Here is a 23,686-nt window from a genome sequence, read left to right on the forward strand (position 1 = left end):
CCATGGCAGAAAAGGTCCATCTCTTAGGTCCTGTCAGAAGGAAATATTTTACAGGCAGGACCCACAGCATGCCTTTCCTGCCAGCCTTGTGGAGTGCAAGTAGATATAATAGCAGTGAAAATTGTCAATGGCATTATTATAATTTTAATGAATCACAAGAGAATCCAATACACCTAATTTTTTTCTGGGGGAAAGGTATATTTGGTATTTTAGGGGAATCTAGGTGTTCTGGTGGAATAATTAGAGAAATTCAGAAATGAATAATTATTGTTCTAAGTCAAATTTGAAAAAGAAAATAAAAGAGAAATATATCTACTGTGGTTGATACTATATGCCATTACCTGAGTTATCTTGGGAAATTTCTCAATTTTGTGTCTCCTTCCTCCTGGAGTCTATATAACTTCTATAAAGGAATTTCATATTTAATAGAAGACATTTATTATACTTGCTATAAATGACATGTAAGTTATATTTAGCTTTTTATTTTGAGGTGAAAATACTAAATCCTCTGCTAGTTACTTGCAAAAAATATAGCATATCATACATATTCTGTATTTTTCCGGAAGGAACATTCGTTAATATGAACAATGAATAAATTCTGAATATAGACAAAACTTTTTGCAGATAATAGATGTTATACTGAGTGGTAAGGTAAATTACAGGGGAAAAAAGCAAAGCATCTAATCTGTATAAATATTTATTATGAATTTCAAGACTTCATTTGCTAGAAAGTTTACAGACCTGCCAATTCCAAATAGTTTTTACAATGAAAGAATTGTTTGTGCTCTTTTGTGCCCAGTTTGCCTGTTAAAAATGTTAAATCTGCAACCTCTGTCATCAGGATTAACCCAGATTCATAAAAAATAATCACCAGAGAACCAATTACAAAGATTGATACAAATACTGAAAAAATGGTGCAGTGAAAAAAGTGCCTTAAATTTACTATATGCTTTGCAGTTAACTTATAAATTGCTTCTATATGCAAGATGAGATCTTATTACATTTGGTGTAAAACATTTATACACATTCTTTACAATTTGTACATTTATTTCAGTGGCTAATATATAACATTTTATAGAATTTCAAAAGGCAACTAAATTAAAAATAAAACAAGTTGTGGAAAAATGTCACTGAAAACATAACAAAAAACAGCATTTGAGTCAAGATTACATTCTAATTTGATGTGGTTTGGTTTGATAGGCCTATTACCTTGGCAGGCTCAAAGACTTTATTGATCTCATAATTACTGAAATAGAATGACAATGCCATATTAAGTCAATTAAACTTTCAGAATGCATGTAGCACTTGCTTGATAATAAGAAAGCAAAGTTCTTAACTTCCCAATCAAAATTAAATAGAAAACTGCATTTAGCTCAGTGGCTGTTTATGAATATATCTTTTCAATCAGTTTTCTACAGTTCAAGACTGTGTGACCTGTGACCTATATATAAATTGATACGTATGAATTGAACCTAACATTGCAAACAGAGTCCATTCTTAAGTAGCTGTTGTTTGTTAATCCTAACTTACATATTAAATCTGATTTAATTTTTCCAATGAAACAGTATATCATCATCTTATGACAGAAAGACCCAACATACAGCAATGAGCTTAGAAAATTTTTATCACGTTAGTTGTGATTGGGTATGTGCCACTAAATATAGGGATATAAAAAGGGGAAACCCTAATACATAATGTGATAATTTGTTAAGAAGTGTGTATGGCTTGGACCACTGGATGGAACAGTTTTTCTGTATGTTCAGAATGTCTGTATCTACTGTATATAAACTCAGAAAGGAAAATAATGCAGCCTTAGAAGGCATCTGAGGTACAAGAACAGCCCTTAAGAAGAAGTAATCCATATAAATATATATTTATATATGTTACAGGAAATTGATGTTATGGCTATAGTAGAAATGGGACGAAAATTTCCTTTCCATAGAACTTATCTGAAAGCTAGGAAGCAGTTTAACAATTATGTATCTAGAGATCCTATACTGACTTTCTTATCCTTTTAAGTTTAGGATGCAAAACTCTTACCTAACATGGGCAGGGTAGATAAACTAAAAAACAACAACAACCTATCAGATATCCATGTTTATCCACTCCTGGATATGTCTTTTTTTTTTTGGTATCTGGCAAACAAACCATTTGGCAATTTAGTCTAATTGAATACAGTACTTTCCAGCTTCATTTCAATAACAGCTAGGAAAGAAAAGCATGTAGGGTAAAAAATATTCATAAATATCCAGGGCATTAAGGCTAACAAAGTAAACATGTAAAGATTTTTTCTTCTTTTTTTTTAAAGAAGATTCATTTCTAAAAATTAAGTAAACTTTTAAAAAAAAAGCTTTTTGGATGGCAAAGTCTTCCACTTCTTTATTTGCACTTCCCCCATCAATAATCAAAAAAGCACTTTGGAGTTGTTGTTCTTCATCTGTCTTCGGCTACATCATAGGAAAGCGACTGAGAGCCTGCCTCAGTTTCTGCGCAATCTGAAACACATAGAGTATAAAACTTAGATCCTGGAATGCTCTCAGAATTCCCCCAATATCAACCTGCTTTCAAAGATCATGGAAGGAAGAATGTTAAACTATTTTTTCCTGTGGCCTGAAATAGACGTGAGAAACAAATAAGTCCAAACAATAATTCAAATAATGTAATTATTCAGAAGCATACTTTAGCACATTTAATGACCATGATAGTAAAAATCCATGACATGTGCTTTGTTTTACAACAACAAAAATTAAAACATGGGTAAATTTCACTATGTTCTTCAAAACCAGCTTGTAAACAAAATTTGTCTAATTTATTTCAAAGATGAAAAAGGACATCATAGAGCTGGCTAAAATGGTAATTCATTGTAAACAGGTGATTAAAAAACTGATAACAATGTATACGTGGAAATATTAATCTCCAGCTACCAATATTATTCAGGTCTATTTATATATATATATTATATATTAATATATTAATCTAAAATGGGCAGTAGCTTCTGAACAGGAGTTAAATGCAATTTAAAGTACATTTCTGTCTCCTTGGTATGAGGTTCAGGAGGAAATGTGGGAATGTTAGATTAATGTAAAAATAGTATCTTCATTTTCCAAGGTAACTGGTAGAAATGGTGGTGAAATTACTGAGAATTAAGTAGAATAACTCCATGTTTCTTAATCATTCCCCTTTCTCTGAAATGAATGAAAGAATTGCTAATGAGTTGCCAAGTTTAATTCAATGTGTATCCCAGCCAAAAAGAAGTGCCAGCTGCAAAAGTCTCATGCAAAATGTGCAATGCAGGAAGGATTATCAGTGCCAAGTAGTATTTTCTAAGGGAAATCATTACAAATCTACATTTTTAAAGTGAAGATTTTTCACAACTGATTTACGAAACAATAGATAAAACCATAAATATTCACTTAACTTTCTATTTAAATATTTCAAGCATGCAAAATAAAATTTGAGCACAAAGAGTTCAGCTCTGTTTAGAAGAACAAATAATTGTATAGCTGACAGACATAAAAAAAGCATTGTATGCAGTGCAGCTTACCGTTTCATAGAATTGTGCTTGCTGTTCCAGATATAGACGCATCACAGTATTGTAATCATAAATTCGATTACTGTGGAAGTGATTCATCTCCGCTGTAAATGAAAGCCAGGTTACATTTTTATATCCTGATTTTTAAATTTTTGTTCCTTATTTAGGCATTTAATCATAAGATACTTTACATGGCCGAGTATTCCCCTTTTGGGGGGGGGGGGCATGACCTTTACTGTGCTTTATTTTTAATTGTTGACTCCAAGAGTCACAGGTTTTGCTGTGATGCTGCTAGCTGGGCTGAAACTTTACCTTGTAATGCATAAGACATGGTGCTTGCACGTGTCAACATGTTTTGTTTATCTTGGGGGGTAATTTTGCTGGTAGCAATCAGTTTATCACTTTCCTTCACTTTTTCTATTGCTCCCTGTTAAGAAAAATATACCATAAGCCATCATTGAAAAAAATATTTCAAATGCTACAATAATATCATTCAGTTCCTGAGTAGTTTCAAAAACCAGCAAAACCTGGTTTATTAAGCATGACCACTAATGACACTGAATATTGTCAAATGTCATGGGGCAGGCAACCATAAATAAAATCAAACATACTAACTACACATATCTATGCATGTGTGACACATGTCACATCTATTATCAATCCAACCTATCTCAGCGTTTCCAGCTAGGTTTTATATCAACTGCTTTGGTTCTTTCTTAGCAAAGAATAAAAACGGTATCAATTTGGTCAACAGACCTAATGTTTCTTTCTAAAAAAGAAAAAAAAAAAGCCTAAACAGACTTTTCAGGTATTGGTAAATGACCAATTAGGTATTTATTTCATTATCAGCTTATGCCTAATGAAAAGCCATAATATGATTTTGTTACTTTTTATCATTCTGAAATGTATGGATCCATACATTTCAGAAAGAAAAAACGACAGTCATCCTAGGCGATTACAGTGCAGTTAAAAATGGATTACGTATCATAAAAATTAACTAAAGCAGCCTATACTATAATTTGAGCGCCCTCTATACTGACATTTGATCAAGATTTTTTGAACAGGTTTAATATAACCAGTTTCCATTTCTTGTAAAAGAAAAGAATATACCATTTTCAGTAGTGATGACAAATTCTAATAAAATACTTAGATAAACTGATTTTGAACTGAATAGTTTTAAACTGAGTGTCTTTAAAACTTCTACTGATACTAAAATAACTCACATTCACTCTTTAGAAAATCCATATTACATAGTCTCTCACCTTATGAGCACCTATTATATCTGGAAAGCAACCAAGAAATCCTTTGTATTCATGATTGGTCTCCATCAGAAAATGAAGATCCTTCTTTGGCTAACAAAGAAAGGCATAGTTAGTAAGTAATTCTATAATACCATCCACAATAAGTCCATAGTTAAAATAAAATGACAGAACATAGAGAAAAATACTTTTAAGGAGAAACCAGGTGCAAGTAAACATAAATAATTGTGTAAAGTATTGAAGAATTCCATATGATATTCCTTTAAAAATAATTTTCAATCTTTCTCAAATGTATTTTCTCTACATATTTAAATCAACCCCTCTTAACTCTAGGAATTTAAATCTACTTTATCTGGAAATACCACATAAATAACTATTTATAAAAACAATAACATGAAGCTTGTTTTTCTTTTAAAGTTAAAATATTCCTATGTTATATTTTAAATCTGTTTTGCTAATGTGATAATCGTTGCCTATTATGTCACTTGAAAAAAGTAAGGTAATCAACAGAGTAATGAAAATATGAACAGAAAAGACAGCGATAAACTATTTACAAAATGCTAATCTAGGCAGGAGCTAGTTTGGTGTACGGGGTTATGGCATCAGACTAGAAAGTGGGAGACCATGAGTTCTAGTCCTGCCTTAGGCACAAAGCCAGCTGGGTAACACTCTTTTTCAGCCTGGGAAGGAGCAATAGCAAACGGAAAACTGCAGGGATAATTGACAATTGTAATAGGCAATTGACAAGAGTAAAAAAGAAAAGGGGGGGAGGAATTGAAGACATGCGCATGCACACATACAGAGAAAGTTTTCCCATCATAATACAGAATATACCTGCTCTGCCACAAGACTGGCTATTTCTTCATACGTTTTTCCTGCTTCAGTTATTGCTTCATTGAGGTCAGACTCCCCTAAAAACAGTAATGACATATTTTAGCAATTTTTTTTTAAAAAAAATATAGTCTACAACTGTTATCCTGAATAACAGTATTTAATTTTAAAAACAGAGTTTAAGATATATTTGCTCATGGATAATTTTCTATTACCATGCTCAATAAGTTATGTGAATGAATATTCATTAACATATCAATATTTAATAGAAACTTCTACTTATAAGTTGGTTGAAATGTCAAGATATAGAACATGCGGGCAGTGGGAAAATATTTGCTTTCAATAATTTTTGTAATTGTAAGCTTAGCAAAATTAATCAGAAATAAGGTGACACCAGAATATAGTTTTCATTTTTTTTCTCATTGGACCCATTAAATATAGAGATAAAACAGCCACATCTCTTATAGCAGGGGTCCCCAACCACCGGTCCGCAGACCGGTACCGGTCCGCGGAACAAGTCCTACCGGGCCGCTGGTTGCCACCATCTTTTTTTGATGAAAAAGTGCTTCCGGTGAGCTTTTCTGGGTAGAAAGCTCACCGGAAGCACTTTTTCATCAAAAAAAGATGGCGGCGCCCAGCTGATGCCGGTACCGGGCCGCGGTGCCCAGCTGATGCCGGTACCGGGCCGCGGCATAAAAAAGGTTGGGGATCACTGTCTTATAGCACATGTAATTCAGGAATAAGCAACAAATAGCCTCTTAAAGATTGCAAGTACTATAATCCTTTATTATTGGACAAATGTATTAGCACCAAATTACTGAATTATTATTTTTTTTGCTGTGGAAATTACTGAATTATTTTTTTTGCTGTGATCTGATTCATTTTTATTTATTGATTATTATAGCTTTTATTGTGATAAGTAGAAATCACTAACATAACCTGAAATATCTAAATTATTGAACTAGAATATATTGGTAGCAATAATTAGCTTAAAAGAATTCTCAACCTGATATCTGATTCCTACAAATAGAATCATGTAAATTTAATTGCAAAAAGATGACACAAACTAATTTTTGTGACGTCTTAAATGGAAACAGGTCAATGCTGTTTTGAAAAAAAAACAAAACATAAAAATATAACCGAAAAGTACCTTGATAACCGCTAGTACTGAAAACCAGTGCCAAACCCTGTAAAGCTTTTCCTATTTTCTGATATTCCTTGGGTAATGCTGGAAGAAAAACATATCTACAATGTATTTGAATAACGGCAAACGTCTTCAGTAAATAACTAGACAAAAGACACTGTCTGGACATCCTATTAGGGCAAAGGTAAATGATCTCAAATCTTGCTGCATTCACTCCCTTCTACCTTATTATTTCATTTCCCATATCTTGTTTTACTTCCTCTGTATTTCTTGGTACCAAGTTTGTAATGCTTAATTTTGGTTAGCAGTATTACCCAAGACTGAAAAGTATAATGTGCATCAAAATATATTCTGTATCTTTTGAATTCCAGATAATATATGGTAGTTTCAATAAACAAGCAAAAGTATCAGCTTTTCCCCAAAAGTTTACTAAAATTAGAGTTTTAAGTGTTAATATGGCAAATATTTATGTGAATACATTTTGCAAAGCCATTATATTTGATGTATGATCATTCACTGATAGTTCTAAGGTTTACATGTGAAGCATACATTTTCATTTAATGAAAATTAAATCATTAAAGAAAATATATATTAAATACTTACGTCCTATACAACGTTTCCAGTGTTCATGGCCTACTGTTAGCAACTCCTTAACTCCATCATCCATGGATTTAGTGAACCTGCCAACTGCATCACACTTCTGTTCACTATGTAATAATAATAATAGTAATAATATTAAACTAATAATAATAATAACAACAACAACAACAACAACTGAAATCAGTCAGGGGAGAACTTTCAATTTCTCTGTTGCCTAACAGGCTATATATCTACACCCACTCCCTTCTTTTCCCAAGTTATTGTCTACTGAAAATAGTTTTAGATTCTGGGTGAATTTTAATTATATATAATGAAGCTATTCTATATAAATAAATTAGTTTACTGGCATTAAGAATCCATTTCAAATAATTAAAATCATTAAAAAATTTATTCTTGGAGGGAAAAAAACATGCTCAGAAAGAACATTCTTTAGCATCTTTGGCCCAGTGCAGTCACAATGCTGCTATTATTCAGTATGGATAACAAATGGGTAAGAAAAATGCATGCTCTCTTCACTATTCCATTTTTTTACCATGACAAATTCTCTTTGCTTGCTTTATAGTTGTGCACAATATCTTCATGCCAGGCTTACTGGTGCAAGCTGAAAATTCTACATAATCTAGTTACCATTATCCATTTTTAAAATTAACGCTAGAAAATATTTAATTATGGATAAAGGCAGAGAGTGAGTTCACCATAAAGGAGACTAGGAATAACGAGCATGTTAACCAAAAACATTTATGACGACTGGTTATTATAATATTTATTTATGTTTAAGGCCAAATATTTTTCCCACAAACTAATTATGTTAAATCTAAGAAAAAAAGGCTTTCAGGCTGCCAAAGATAAGGAGTGGGTCAAATAAGAGGGAAGTTGATAGTTTGAGTGACTGAGGAAGTGGGAAAACATGCATTCAGTTCTCAGGCCTGCAATTGCTGTAGAGAAAAAGCAACTGAAACTCTCCTTTTCCTTTTCTCACATCTGTGCCTCATTGCTGCCAACTGGGCCTGAGGTCTTTCATCCCTGGGGACCCCAACTGATGGAAGTGCCTTGTGGCCATAGAGGTCTACTTATGCCTTTGGCAATAGTCCAAAACTTGCTGTCAGTATGGAAAATAACAAAGATCAATAATATGACACTTGGTTAAGCCTGGAAAGCATTACTTGCTAGTGTACAACCTGTTTAAATGAGCCTCACAAGGAATAGCAAAAGGTTTTGGCTACAGTGAAAATACTTATTCTAGTAAGATTAAAGGTACACTTGTTTTATTCAGGTACTTTTTTAATCACTTTTGTTCTATTGTAATAGAGATGGGAAATCCAGTAACTTACATTTCTATCATATCCAAATCAGGAGCTTCCGGTTCCATAGTAGAAAATACCATGACACCAACAATCTCATCTTTTTCTGCCTTCCTTTTACCTGTTTTCCATTCCTAAATATAAGAATGTTTGTATGAGGAATGAATATTCTAGTATTCCCCATGGTCTTTATGAGGGAAGGAAATTGGAAAGTTTTACAGCTGATATGCGGATCAAGCATACCTAACTCCATTATCACAAGAGCCATACAATCTACTGTATACAAAAGAGCTACAGAAAATGGTTCAATGAAGCTTAGGAGCGGTGGTGAAATGCTACCGGTTTGGTCCAGTTTGGCTACCCGTTAGGACTAGGCAGAACAGGGAGTAAAAAAAGCTCCAACAATCAGCTGAGAGGAGAAAGAAAAGCGCAGGATCGGCCCTCCCACCCATCCCTGCGCTTTTCTGTTCTTTATCCTCTCAGCTGATTGGCGCGGCAGAGCCTCAGCTGGTGTTTGGAAAGGTGCATGTGCGCGTTAGATGTGTGCATGCACGCACACGCAAAGTGCATTATCACCAAAACTGGTAAAATCCCACCACTGCTTAGGAGGCAGCTATTTGAAAACAATAGCTCTGAAATCTCTGCAGATACATTTGAAAGAGTTTGTGGATTATGACTTGCTATTAAGTTTCACTAATTTACTACTTTCCTAAACTATAATCTAAAATAAAGCACAGCTTAGAAGTCATTAGAGTTCATGGCAAACATTTAGTACAAGAAATATTCCCTATTACATTTTTTCTATTAAGATTTATCCACCAATCTATTCTCAAAAACTTTAAGAAAACATGTTACCTTTTCATCACGGAAACTAAGGAATTGCTGAAAAACGTCACTTTCTGAAACAACTGGGTGACGACACATCCTGGTCAACCAACCTTGTAATCTCTCCATCCGCATTTTGATGAATTCTTCTTCAAAACGTCCTACAGACAAAACAGGACTCTTACTATCATCCTTGTTTTGATGCTATTTTTTGAAATCAATCACTAAATATGTTGACTAGCTTGAGAAAATACATACATTTCATGAATTCACCTAATAACTCTTTTTTTCCTCAAGTTGAAAATACTCAATTTATATATTTTGTATAATGTTTTAATTTTTTATGGCAGGTATTTTCAGCTGACATAGAATATTTAGTTTTTCCTTAAGAATGTTGAAGTGGTAAAAAGTAAAAGATTTATGTGAACTATAGGCAAATATGGGTCATAGAATCAGCCCATCCAACTTCTAAGCTGTCTCACCATCTCAGCTCCCTTTTGATTTCCTTTAAAAAATGTTGCCTTTCTTTAATATTCTCTAATCAGCAGTTTTTTGAAAATAAATCTCCTTTAGGAATATAACTATATCCCTTTTAAATGGCAGAACAGGTAGCCAAAGATACCTTTAGACAAATACATTTTTTGTGTTTTCAGTTTCCTTAGCATTATGGAAATATGTGTCCACGCTTAGTTTTCTTTTCACAATTTGAACAGTACAGGGAGCTCTACCGCATTGGCTCTGTTATTGGCTATATCTGTTTAAAAGATTATCACGATAAAGCAAGGAAAGACAATTGGAGAAAAATGCCAGTTAATTAGAGCAAAAGTTCTAGCCCTCCTGAAACCATCCTAGAAAGGTTATAATTCCAATAAATGATTGAAATGGTTTTATAATTATTGACTTAATTTGTTTTCCTTGTATTTTTATAATAGCAGATCAAGTTATAAAATTATTTGACTATAGCATTAATAGTCCAATCTAGCATATTAAAAATTCCATGAAAAGACATTGTCCGAATGCTGCAAAAAACAAAATAACTACATTTTTTACAGAAAATATAAAACTGGGCAAAATACTTATAATAGTTTTACTAGCTTATACACACCATTTTATGCATTTTTTCTCTTTTTCTGGATTTTAATGTGATATAATTTGAAAGCTCTCTCAATAAATTGTCACTGTTTCTCTTATTTTTGAAAAATAAATTACAAACCATTAGCCAAACATGTGATTTTGATAAAATTACCTGTAACCTGTTTATCTGGAAGAGATGGAATTGGAATGGCTGATCCAAACTTAATTAAGAGGCGCTCATATAACCAGTCAAAATGTTTATATCTGTGGTTGACCGATCGATTGGTGTTCTGTAAAACAGACAAAAACCTTCTATGTATGAATTCTGCAAAGCTGTAATAATTACAAAGATTACATCATCAATATTATTAAAGTTTAGGGTTGAACATTATTATAAACTGGAACATTGAGATATCCTATGATAAGACTCCTGGTACGCACTTACTGTACATGTAAGCTGATATTCGATGTAGCTCTTCAGACCATACATTTTAGAGCCTTTTTTTGGATCAGCCACGATACAGTCAAATGTAGAAGTAGGATAAACCCACATTGGACCATAATCTCCAATCTATAGGATAACAAAGTTATATATCAATTCTAAGAATGCTATATGTATATGGTATCATACCTTTTATATATAGCCACCCACATCTATTAAGATTTACAAATTTTATCTAAAAGCAATTAGCTATTGTAAATATAAAAGTCCAATAACTTTTCTGTAACTTAGTAGGGTATACTATTATGTATAACAATCAATACTGATTTGGAGCAGGTAGACAATGCAACATGAATAAATATTTCCCAAAGATTTCTTAATCATTACTTAGAACTCAAAGTAATCAAAGTACTGTATGCAATATGCTTTCAACTGGACAGCATGAGAGTTGATTTCAAGAAAAAAAAATCCCCTAAAATTTAAACTTAAAATTAAGAGGCTTCAATTATGCTATAAGACATTAATGAAGAACTTTAGTCCGTAATATTCAATATTGAATTAATGAATTATAGGTGTCCATGTTTTCAGAAATAAAGAATTGAGGTTTCAGTGTCCTATATGTTGCCCTAACTATTTACTACTTTGGTTTAATTGTGGTTCATATTTTAAAGTATTTAATGATTCATGCAATGGTTAAATTTTTTAGATAGATTGGTATTAACTTACAATTATAGGAATTTTCTCTTTGGGTTTCACTAGCTGCTTTGCCAGCAGATACTGTTCCACTCCAGGTTTTGCAAATCCAGGAAATCTAATCAGAGAAATAAAATGACTCAAGTCTTCTTTCATAGGGTTTTTGCTGTATTCAGAAATGCCAGCCATGATTTATAGGCACTTGGCTTCTGAATGTGATAAATGGCCTTCCTAATAAAATACTTGAGCCAAAAATGATCTAGTCTCAATGTAATTAACAACTGTATCTGAAGTGTCTATCTCTACATATACTATGAAGCCAGCTGTGATTGGCTGAATTCTTCCAATTAGAACAAACAGTGGATAGCAGCAGTTAGTACCAACTGCCACCAAAATACCATTCATTGGGCTCTTAAATTCTCTTTTGTCACTTGGGAAACCAGCTATATTTTCATATAGATCAAACTCTGTTCCAATCCAATTCCCATCTCTACTCCCAACACATGAAAAAAGATTTGTGTATAGCAGGATTTTTATCTTACTTTCTAATTAGACCACATATACATTTGGCCACACATGAATCCATTGAATATTGATTTCTAGTGATGAAAAAGCAGTTCTTAGCACAGTGTTTGGTAACTAGATAGAGAAAGCTATTGACAGTCCGGATATAAAGCCTCCTAGGGTTATTTCAACATTTCAAGCAGAATGTAAATTGATAAATATTAAAACCTTAGAGCAGCTAGACTCAACTAGTGATATAATTCATTAAATGGAGATTAGGCTTATCCTGTTAAAACAGCTAATTGCATTATCAACAGAAAATTAGAAGAATAAATGATACAATCAGCAAGCCAGAATTCCATCTGAATAATTGTTCAGGCACAATAAGTTTTTAATATAAAACGAGATCTCTCTACATTTTTATTGCAGAATTCTAAACCCTTCAGCTAAGATAGATAAAATCTCCTTTAAAGTTGAATTTTATTCCTGTTACCTTATTGGACCAGTTTGTTAATTAACAGACTAGACTGCCAGTGCCTTCTGTATTTTTAAAAAAACTTTCTACTCTAGCTTAGAGTCCAGGAATTTCATGATGATTTCCTATCCAAATACCAATTAAGTCTTCTACTGCTTGGATTTTTGTAATCAGCTAGATGCTGTTATACCACTTAGCTAGGCTTTCAATTGAATATAATACAAGTGTATGTTGTTTTTTCTTTTTAAGAACTGTAGGATGCATCAGTTATTGATTGTGATTACAGTATTCAAAATAGTAAGAGAGGAATTTATACATATCTCTTTAATTTCTATTCTGATTACAGTGCCATGCTACGAGTCCTACTTGTTCAGTGGCAATTTCATAGCAGTTCCACGGCTGTTTCCACGTTGAAGCCCGGCTGGATCAGAGGGCTCTGCCTCTTTATAACCAGGATAGGGGGTAGCTGCTGATTTTGGCTCATCCCACTCTTCATCCCATTCATCATCATCAGCTGCTGCTAAAGAGCAAAGAACAGTATGAGGAGCTAATTATCAAAAAGAGTGTACATAACTAAGGTTTTCCAGCTTAACTTCCAACAGTCTAACAGTCATGTAGAGCAGGGATCCCCAACCTTTTCGACGCCGCGGCCCGGTTCCGGCGTCAGCTGGGCGCCGCGGCCCGGTTCCGGCGTCAGCTGGGCGCCGCCATCTTTTTGACGAAAAATCACTTCCGGTGACGTCACCGAGTGATTTTTTCGTCAAAAATGAGCGCGCTAGCGCTTCTGGTGAGCTTTTTCAGGTAGAAATGGCTTTCTACCCGAAAAGCTCACCGAAGCGCTGGCGCCGCCATCTTTTTGACGAAAAATTGCTTTTTTACCAAAAAGATGGCGGCGCCCAGCAACCAGCGGCCCGGGTAAGGCTTGTTCCGCGGCCCGGTACCGGTCCGCGGACCGGCGGTTGGGGACCCCTGATGTAGAGCACAGTGGAAAACTGAAAGGACTGCTCAACTGTCAAATAAACAAATAAGCTACTATTGTATCAGTAATTTAATGAAATGGGGATTAAGAATCTGTAGTTTTAAAAGAATTTAGATGTATAACAAAGATTATTTTTTATGTATTTGTTAAATTTATTTGCTGCCCATCTCTCTGTGGGGCTAATCTGTCAAATCTGTCAATTTTTAAATTTTCTATCTTTTTATCATATTTTATTGTTGTAAGCCTTACAACAATACAATATGGTAAAAAGATAGAAAATTTTAAAATAACAATAGTAAAGGAATGAAATAATAAACAGTGGAAGTACAATAATATAAAATTAAAAAGATGAAGGGAGGGGGAGGTGGGTCAGCAAGTTAGTCTAGCAAACCACCTCCAGTGATGTACTCCACTTTTTGGTCCCCAGGCCAATCGGCAGAGCCAGGTCTTCAGGCTCTACCATTTATAATAAATAGTTTTGAAGATGAGGGGAACACATGGTAGCCTATCTCGTATTTGATTCTGTGTTTAATCAGATGGAACAATCCTTTAAAGTAAAATAAATACATTAAAACATAAACTTCAGATTATTTTTGTTTTCCCAGAAAGTTCAATTTTCCCTCACATGCCCATTTATTGGATCACTGGCTTTAAGTAATAGCATATAATGTGAAATATTACCATAAATACATTCTGCCCTAACAGTCTTAGAAAACTTCAAATTATGTATTTCATCAAAAGTCAAAGTTAGAGTCCAATCACCATTCCGAAAAATTCTTATCAATGACAGTCGGTCTCTACTGACCTGGACCTTGATAAGCTTGAGGATGGCCAAATGCTGCTGCCTCCCAATTGTTTGATGCATTATTTTTCGCCCTAGCTTCAGGTTTTGTTGACCAGGCATCACTAGCTGTTGTATTGTCCCAACTTGACCAGGGATCATTTGCATTACTGGTAACCTATGAAGAAGGAGTTAAAGGAGCCATTAATCCTAAGAAGTAGCATTAATAAAAGATAAAGTGAAAGTATTTGGAACCCATTTTTTAAACTACATAATTTTTTAAAGTTCATTTTTTCCTGAAAGAGCAGTCAAAATTATATTCTAGAAGGAAACAAACATAACAATGAATATCAGATTTGGAAATTTTGCTTCCTCTTAGCATTTCAATCAAGTATATTTGTTTGGAAAAAAGCAAACTTCTAGTAATAACAGATATGTATGTAATTGATTATATCATGCCAATTTTACTTGCTAGTATAAAATTAATTTTAAAAAACTCTGAAAATGATTGCCCATATTATGTTTATAATATTTCTCTCAAGATACAACCAAACTCCAACAATATTGGTGTTCAATATTTTTTAAAACATCATAAATTTAACAATAGAAATTAGAATTTTCCTGATTATTAAAAAGGAGAAAGATAGCAGGTTTGGAAAATTAGTTTACTAAGTTGAAACATACACAAGCATTTTGACTGTATACAGCAGGGCTGTCAAACCCATGGCACACAGACCAGATGCAGCACATGCTGGCCACGCCCCCACCCGGTTTAGCAAAGGGGGAAAAAGTCCCGATACGTCACGTGATGACGCGAGTTTGTCACCCCTGGTATACAGAATATCTTTATTCTCCTCTGCAACACAGATATACTGTAGTTAAATCAAAAAGTGCTTAGTTAAAGAGTTTCCTAAACAAACTTCAAAACATGGTGCAAGATCCTGTTTTATTCCAAACTTGAAAATGAGAACTTCAGAAGAAACTGATGATTAGATGTTTCTGGATTCAATTATAGTAGAGAAAGGCAAGAATGTTGCAATGCACTGGAAAGTTAGTGGCACATATTTGGCTTAATAAATTCAGATTTGCAATTACAAACAGTTGCTACAATTGCAAGATAAGATACAGATCCCCTCCCCCCCCCCCTTTTTTTTTTGTTTAGAAGAGTTAAAGCCTTGCTTCATTCCACCTGGTTTGTTCCAGTTGCCATCTTTTATTGATTTTATTCTAATTTCTTTGTTGGATTGTTTTGATCTGCCCCAAAATTCCTTTTAGGTTGTACTCGGATGCATTGTCTATTTTTCCGTCATCCAGAATCCAAGAGCCTCCAGAAACTGAGACTTTCTGCCCAATGTGTGGTAGAAATAATTAAGTATCCCTCCTGATCGATAATATATCACTAACAGATAACTTCTCCCAGTGGCTTAATCTAGGTAATAAATGTGAGGGAGAGGAGAGAATGGTCAAGCCCTATGATACTCTATAATAAAGGTCCCAAGAATGTAAACTCTTCCCCAAATTGTCAACTGAAACTGGTCTCTAAGAAAGGAGGACAATCATTACTCCTAGGGCTGGTTTTAGGCTAAGACTGAGTAGGCACTGGCATAAGGTACCAAAAATTAGAGAATGTGAATGCTATCCCTTCTTCCAAATAATTCTAAAAATGTTTAACATTCTTAACATTGAGAGATGGTGTCAATGTGACTTAGGGGCAGCATATTCTCTGGAGCTGCCTAATCCTTGGTTTACCCAAAAAGGTACCTTAGTCCATGGTATTAAAGGAAATTGAGAGATTCAGCAAGAAGAGAGGCTCATTCCCCATAATCCAGTCCAAAACAAGAGTCATATAGCAAATGTCAGCTGAGTGGAGGGGCGGCAGGGTCAGGAACTGATGGTGGAGTGCAGGGCAACCAAAAAGGCAGAGATGAGGGGGGGATAGTTGAACAGGAGGCAAGTAAGGCAGGGTAGGACAAGTGTGAGGACCTTGCCTACCAATTACAAAGCTGACCATCTGCAACTAGTACTACTGGAACTGCCATTTGTAAGCAGTGCAGTCATGTGATATTTCGCCTAATAACTGCTTCACTTAACAACAGAAATTTCGGTCCCAAATAAGATTGTTAAGTGGGTAGTATGTGTATGTAAAATAAAAATTACATGGTTGTACTGGAGCTTTATTGCTTTTTGGAGTTTCTCCAGTTTGGTAAAAACTTAAACTGAAATAGTACAAGCAATCCAAAAATTACAGAGATTTTGTTAAATATATTCTTGCTTATAGATATGTAACAGTACCTCTTACCATTAAAACAAGTGCAGTAGAATAAAAATAGAATGAACCACTGCTACATGGGGGAAAAAACCTCAACGATTATAGACCAGTGGCACTCACTCCTATCATCATGAAGTGCTTTGAGAAATTAGTCTGCCGGCACATCATTTCTGGTCTTCCACATACATTTGATAAACACCAGTTTGCATACAGAAAAAAATAGATCTACAGAGGACACTATAGCCATCACTCTTCACACTCCTCTGACTTATCTAGAACAGCGGGAGGGCTATGTGAGGATGCTTTTTGTGGATTTTAGTTCTGCATTTAACACAATTCTTCCACATAGAGTAGTGTCTAAATTTCTGGATCTTGGGCTTTCTAATTCAATCTGCCTTTGGATTATGGATTTCCTGTCTGGCCGCTCACAGAGGGTCAGATTAGGTAATCATACCTCTTCTTAACACTGGTACACCACAGGGTTGCATGTTGAGTCCCTTACTCTATACTCTTTATGTGCATGACTACATTCCCACTCATGTTAATAATACTATTGCTAAATTTGCAGATGATACAACAGTGATGGGACTTATCTCCGGGGGGGATGAATCTGCCTACTGAGATGAAGTGAACCAGTTGCTTTTGTGATGTGGAGACAACAACTTGGTCCTTAACACCAATAAGACCAAGGAGCTTATAGTGGATTATAGAAGGAACAGATCAGACATCCAGCCCTTGCTTATCAATGGAGACCGAATGGAGCATGTGGCCAGTTTTAAGTTTCTGGGTGTTACCCTAAAAAAGGACCTGACCTGGGGTGCCCACACTTCAGCCCTGATCAAAAAGGCCCAGCAGAGATTATATTACCTGAGGCTTCTCAGAAAACAAAAACTGAATGAGACACTGCTGGTGACCTTCTACCGCTGCACCATAGAGAGCATTTTAACATACTGCACCTCTGTATGGTTTGCCAATTGCACAATGGCAGATAGGAAAGCACTCCAGAGGGTTAATGTCATTGCCCAGAAGATCATTGGTTGCCCTCTCCCCTCTTTGGAAGAGCTTTATAGCTCCCGCTGCCTTAAGAAAGTTCAAAACATTCTCAAAGATCCATCTCATCCTGGGAACCCTTTTTTTGAACTATTACCATCTGGCAGATGGTATAGAATAATAAAAACAAGGACAAATAGGCTGAAAAACAGCTTCTATCCTAGGGCAGTAGCTCTTGAATTCTGCTGTATAGTGCAGTGTTGGTGTGGTGTCAGGGGTTTCCGGTTCAATGTGTGAAGGGTGAAGGATGTGTGTTTGTGTTTATTTTCATGGTCATGATGTGCACTGAAGATGGTGTTTGATTTCGTTGTATGAGGTGCAATGACAATAAAGTAAACTAATAGTCAGAAAAGTTGAAAGTGAAGATTGTATGAGAGATTCCAAAATGATTGAATTAGTGAGAGATGCTAGAAAATCCACTCTGAAAAATAAGTTTTCAGGAAAGGAGGACAAGAAAATAAGAAGCAATAGGAAAACTGGTATAGGCAAATTCTGGCAAGCAAGATGGATGGCTAAATGTATACATATCATATGACTCACATAATCAGAAGCAACACAAGCAAAAGCTTTTGCCCTTAGCACAAATTTTACTATACTACAATGTTCAGATCCTTGAAGTTAAAAAGTATAAAATCAAAACTTGTATAAACTTAACTGAAATAAATCCATGCAGGCAAAGACACAGCTTTCAAAAGCCAAGCACAATCTTCCATTATAACAAAGTCACAATGCTTCCCAATCTGCCAAGAAACATTGATGCCTGCTTCAATATTGGTGGGTACCAAACTCTGGTTGTTAGCATCTACCAGTGGCAGCTTTACTACAAACTTAATTTGCACATAGTTAGATTCCTTTGATTGGGAGAAGCTGTACATACATTTTCTCTTTGATCTCAGATTTCCAAATAGATATAAAATTGTCAACAAATATAAGAGCAGAAACATTCATAAAGGGACTGGAGATGGGATGTCAAATGACAAATCACATTCAAACATGGCAGAATGTGTACTGTGATAACACAACATTGCTTTCATCATTCTGACTACACCACTGGATTCTCAGTCATAAACTGAAATTATTAATCCAGTCCTGGCCCTGATATTTTAAAAATGCACTTCTTTATTGAAGGACTACATGGAGGACATAGTAGGCCAACTGAAGAGAAAGTTGACTGGCAAAGTTCATGAAGTGTGGTCCAAGTTCTATACCATAGCAGTAGGAGTTTACAAGGAAAAGCTTAACTGTAGATGGAATATAATGAAATAATTAGCAATATAATATTTATACAAAGATCTCAAATGGAAATAATTTTGAACCACGGCTTTGTATTATGAGAATAAGCTAAGTTTTCACTACTATTTTAGATTAGTGTAATAATCTGTAAAACCTATCCTATTCAGATCATAGTTTTGAAAATAGCTTAGTTAACCTGTTCAGCATTTGGAAACTCCAGTGAATGGTAAAAGGGAAGACTCAGATATTTGCAGGTAACAAAAATAGCGAGGTATTAAGAAACGAGAGTATAGAAAATGATTGAGCCAATTGGAAACCCAGCAATTAATGAGAATGAAAACTATCTGCTCAGAAAAAGATCTGCTTTAAATACATACGGTAGTTTAAGTATAAGAGGGGGGAGAAGAGAGAGAGAGAGTATACACACACTCATGGTCAAGAAATAAATATAGATTTTTAAAATGTCTTTATGAGATAATTAGTGAGATACAAAGATGATGAGAATTTCTGAATGGGGAACAAACTGTTTTTTTGATAATGTCAAGAGTGGATTTTGGGAAAATCTACGGTACTTAACATTATCTATTTAATACTTAATGCAATAGGCCTCAATATTTTGTAATCCCCCTATGTCTGTAGAAACAATTGATAGGATGCAAAGAAGAAATAGATGCTCTGTAAGTATCTCTCTTGATCTAATTCTTCTCTCTTTCAGCATCTTGCAAATTATGAGCAATAAGAGAGTGAAGGTGAGAAATTGGAATTTGGCTGACCCTTATTAAATTTCTATGCTTGTGGGAATTACCTACAAATGTCATGGACTTCAAAGGTTTTTAGCACACAAAATGAATGCCAATTTAAAACATTTTAAAAACCATTTATTGAACCAGCAAGGAGGCAAATTCTGTATTCCCAACCAAAACAAGAACTTCACCATTTATATATTATTTGCTAGACTGTAGCCTGTTTCAGCTTGAGAAACTTGAAACAAACAATGATGTGTAAGGGACTATAAAAGAATTAATCAAAAAAAAGTAGAACTATATATAATGTAACATTAGACCGCTATCAAAAACCTACCTAGAATCAGAACTGTAAATCAGGCTTTCTATATGTAAAGCAAGCACCTAGCAAGAATGCTCTCTTTCAGTTTTATTTGTAATCAGCTTAATTTTAAGTAAAGGTTAGTATCAAAAGAATAGTAAAAACAATCAATTTATGAAGTATTTTAAACTCACAAATAAGTCATAATAAATCCAGGAGCATCGAGTAATTAAGCATTCCAATGTATATTAAGTATGACTTTTCCATCTGCCTTCAATTTTCCTGACGAACATGCTTTTTTTTTGGGGGGGGGGGTGTGCCTTTGAGTCATTATTGACTTCTGCTGAGTGTCTGGACTATTCCCTGCAGTTTTCCTGGAAAGATTTTCAGACATGGTTTGCTATTATTTCCTTCCTAGGATTGAGAGAGAGGGACTGGCCAAAGATTATCCAGCTAGGTTTGCATCTCAGGCATTAGCTTCCTTGGTTGAACTGACAAAGAATCAGAATGTATTGTGGAATGAAAATGTGTTAGACAACCTGGAAGACAAAATATTCAAGGATTGCCTGACTAATACTATAATTACCATACATATTAAAGAGGATCATACATCTATAATAGTAAATTTTACTACTGAGTTGCAATCAGACTTTCCTGGGATTAGTAACGTTAGTAATATGATTTTAAAAAATTCACCCAACAATGAAAATCATTATGAATTACTTCTACAAACCCAATGAGATTTTTCATTAACTTGTTGCTTTTCATAACTTGTCCTATTACACTATCAAAAATGATTCGCATTATAACATAAAAAACCATACCTTCCATCTCAAGTAGCTTTAAGTAGCTTTAACTTTAAATATAAGAGGAAACTTCTCTTCACTACATTTATAAGATTTTTTTAAGAATACAAGGTATAATTTTTCATCCCTTTTTCACTAATCTTCAAATAAGCCTAGCCTATTTACTATATAATGGGAAATTGCTAAGAAAATTTCATGGCTGTACAGTGATTTGAACAAATCTTTTCCCCCACCTGTACTTATTAATAAATGGTTGCTGATTAAGTTTTTGCTTGCTATAAAATCAAAAACCCAAAGCAATTTGAGCTATCAAATGATTTCATTATTCTGTATTATTATACTGCTGTATTTAATCACTACTTTTGCTATTTGCAAGAGCAAATAGATTTGTATTTACAAATGCAAAACAAAAACAAAAAAGGAAATGAGTTATTTTCATTGCACTGAAATTTGGAAGTTTCAAAAACACTTTTCAATTATTAATGAAATCCACCATATGTACATAACTCAGTATTTCTTTTCAATGTTAAGACCTTTGAACATCAATCCTTGAAAAGAAAAATAATCATTCAGCTCCTGACCTATGGACTACAGAGATTTAAATATTGTGAAATAAAGCCAGTACAGATCCAAAACTACATTGCAATATGCAGTAAAGGGAAATGGGAAAGCTGATAACATTGGCTTTATAATGACAGGTCAAATGCCCTAAATATTTTCTGACTGCTACTGGGTGAACCTTCAGAAATGTCTGAGTTTCTGTTGGTCCCTAAAATGAAAAATTTCTAGGCAAGAACAGAAATCTGGAAACTTTTGAAAGGCTATTAAAACTGACAAAAATAAAAATAATTTAGATATAGCATACCTATATCACAATTAGATAAGTCAGTATTTCTTTTTAGTGATAAGACCCTTTTAAAAACCTAACAAGCCACTTTTAAGCTTCTACTGAGGAAATTTTAATTAAATACACTAATAAACAACCAAACAATTGTTACTGATTGAATCATTCTGAGATTGGATTTTAAAGAAGACACAGAAACTTCAGCCAGCACAATAATAAAATACATTAGCTTTGTATTAGCAACTGAACTAGTAAAAAACTTTGATTTAATGTTTAGAGGCATGAAAAATTATGTTATTTGTGCAAATCAGACACAGGCCGATGCTTCATATTATGGGAAGGCACACATAATTTTTTATCATGCATGTTATATTTTTTTCTGTTCTATGAGATTAAAATTCAATTTTATAATGATCTTGTGAGGTTGCATTTTTAATTCATTGCAAAAACTGTTTTAAGACTATTTTAGGACTTCAATTATTTCCTACTAAATTATGACAAAACTTTTATTCTATTTCAGCACGCTAATTGAATGCTAGGGAGACTGCAAAAATGTGTTCAAAGAAACACATAGTTCTAAAGTTATAGGTTCATCCAGTTACAATCACATGCACTGGAACCAAAAATAATAAAATAAATTAGTGTGCTTCCCAATTGTTATGTCCCTATTTGCATACAAAAAAGTAAAATAAAGTTAAAAAGGAAAGACAAAAATATCCATTCTTTTCATGATTTGATGCTGTTCACAAAAGGTGAATTAGTAGTACAGATCAAATACATACATAGCACTTCTAGCACTCAAGAATACTATTAAAATCATACTTGGCTATTGTTTTTCACGGCTTGCGAATTCGTCTGTGAAGCATTTGAGAAGCTATCAAAAAAAGCTTGATCAGCTACCAAAATTCCATCTCTGGTGCTTTCTTGTATAATCTGAAAAACAAAAGATTGCTGAAAAAACATTTCTAAAATCAAAGACAACAATTTCTATTGAGAATCTAATTTTGAACTTCATTGAACACAAAAATTCAGGACTATATCTTCTCCATTTAGAGCAAGTGCCTAATATAATAACTTAATCAAACTTTTAAAAAAATGATTACCGCTTTATTTTATGTGTTCTGAGTGCAATCTGAATACATACAGGCATTCAGCAAGAAGGAACAGACCAGTACAAAGCTTGAAAATATGCATGGCTTCTGGTTTGGTTTGGTTTGGTTTTTAATCCAGCAGAACCCATAGAAGACATCTGTGTTTGCTTCTGTGTAACCAAGCAATGTGCTGCATCTGTCTATATGAGAATCTGTTTCTCCTTTCCTTTTCTGTTGCATCTGTGTATGTTCACTGGAAAAGCCCAAGTACGAATTATATACATTGCACTGTGGGCCTTGTGACTTAGAATGGAAAAGTCATCTGAATCACTGCACAACTACCTCTCTCATAATATGCTAAGATTTTTTTTCCTATAACTTTTTTCCCTACAACCTCTGGTCTGATCTGGCTCATTTTTGACACTCCACCTTTCTTTTGCCAATTTTTCCCTATGCCAAATTTGGTCTGTTATATTCCATTTTTAGAGAGTTATATGCTCATAAAAAGATTTTGGGTCCCTTTTACCTAATCTCTTTCCAACATACTGTTGGCTTGAGAAAAAAAATAGCAAAGCAGGAAAAGCATGCAGAACATAGTTCTGGATTTTTCTATATCTTTAATAGCTGCTGTCTGGGTCATGTGACCAGGATAGAGGGGTTTTCTGTTGCATGGAAGAGTTGGCAAAATTCCCAATTGCTTCTTACACATGGATGCAGGGCGGAAATTTTATGATTTTTTTCTCTCTCTCTAACTTGATCCAGCCTAACTTCAAATGTTTCTACTACCTATACCAAATTTGGTTTTTCTTTTCTGATTAGTTTTTTGAGGTTAAATATGCTGATGGATGGACAGTTGCACTTGTCTTTACATGGCTTCTTTTCATCATTCCATTTAGCTGGAAAGAATAA

General features: G+C 34.2%; 1 protein-coding gene across 2 annotated transcripts in view; it reads right to left on the reverse strand.

Moving 5' to 3' along the window:
• Positions 1–681: 681 nt before the first annotated feature.
• Positions 682–23,686, reverse strand: part of SNX9 (sorting nexin 9) — a 36,241-nt gene continuing 13,236 nt past the window's right edge. Inside the window, exons 4-18 of one of the 2 annotated variants that reach the window (XM_087969540.1) lie at positions 22,509–22,619; positions 14,465–14,618; positions 13,047–13,200; positions 11,735–11,819; positions 11,012–11,137; positions 10,739–10,856; positions 9,523–9,653; positions 8,698–8,801; positions 7,370–7,473; positions 6,773–6,850; positions 5,626–5,702; positions 4,795–4,884; positions 3,845–3,959; positions 3,545–3,636; positions 682–2,495 (exon numbers count right to left, since the gene is read on the reverse strand). In XM_087969540.1, the coding sequence (XP_087825666.1) occupies positions 2,448–2,495; positions 3,545–3,636; positions 3,845–3,959; positions 4,795–4,884; positions 5,626–5,702; positions 6,773–6,850; positions 7,370–7,473; positions 8,698–8,801; positions 9,523–9,653; positions 10,739–10,856; positions 11,012–11,137; positions 11,735–11,819; positions 13,047–13,200; positions 14,465–14,618; positions 22,509–22,619 (1,587 nt within the window). In that variant the 3' untranslated portion in view covers positions 682–2,447. The remainder of the gene's footprint in view (positions 2,496–3,544; positions 3,637–3,844; positions 3,960–4,794; positions 4,885–5,625; positions 5,703–6,772; positions 6,851–7,369; positions 7,474–8,697; positions 8,802–9,522; positions 9,654–10,738; positions 10,857–11,011; positions 11,138–11,734; positions 11,820–13,046; positions 13,201–14,464; positions 14,619–22,508; positions 22,620–23,686) is intronic. The other variant, XM_087969545.1, reaches the window with a different exon arrangement.

The sequence above is a fragment of the Notechis scutatus genome, chromosome 1 (assembly GCF_049901735.1).
Source record: "Notechis scutatus isolate UNSWTSFEM ecotype Mainland chromosome 1, rNotScu1.2, whole genome shotgun sequence".
Classification (NCBI taxonomy): domain Eukaryota; kingdom Metazoa; phylum Chordata; class Lepidosauria; order Squamata; family Elapidae; genus Notechis; species Notechis scutatus.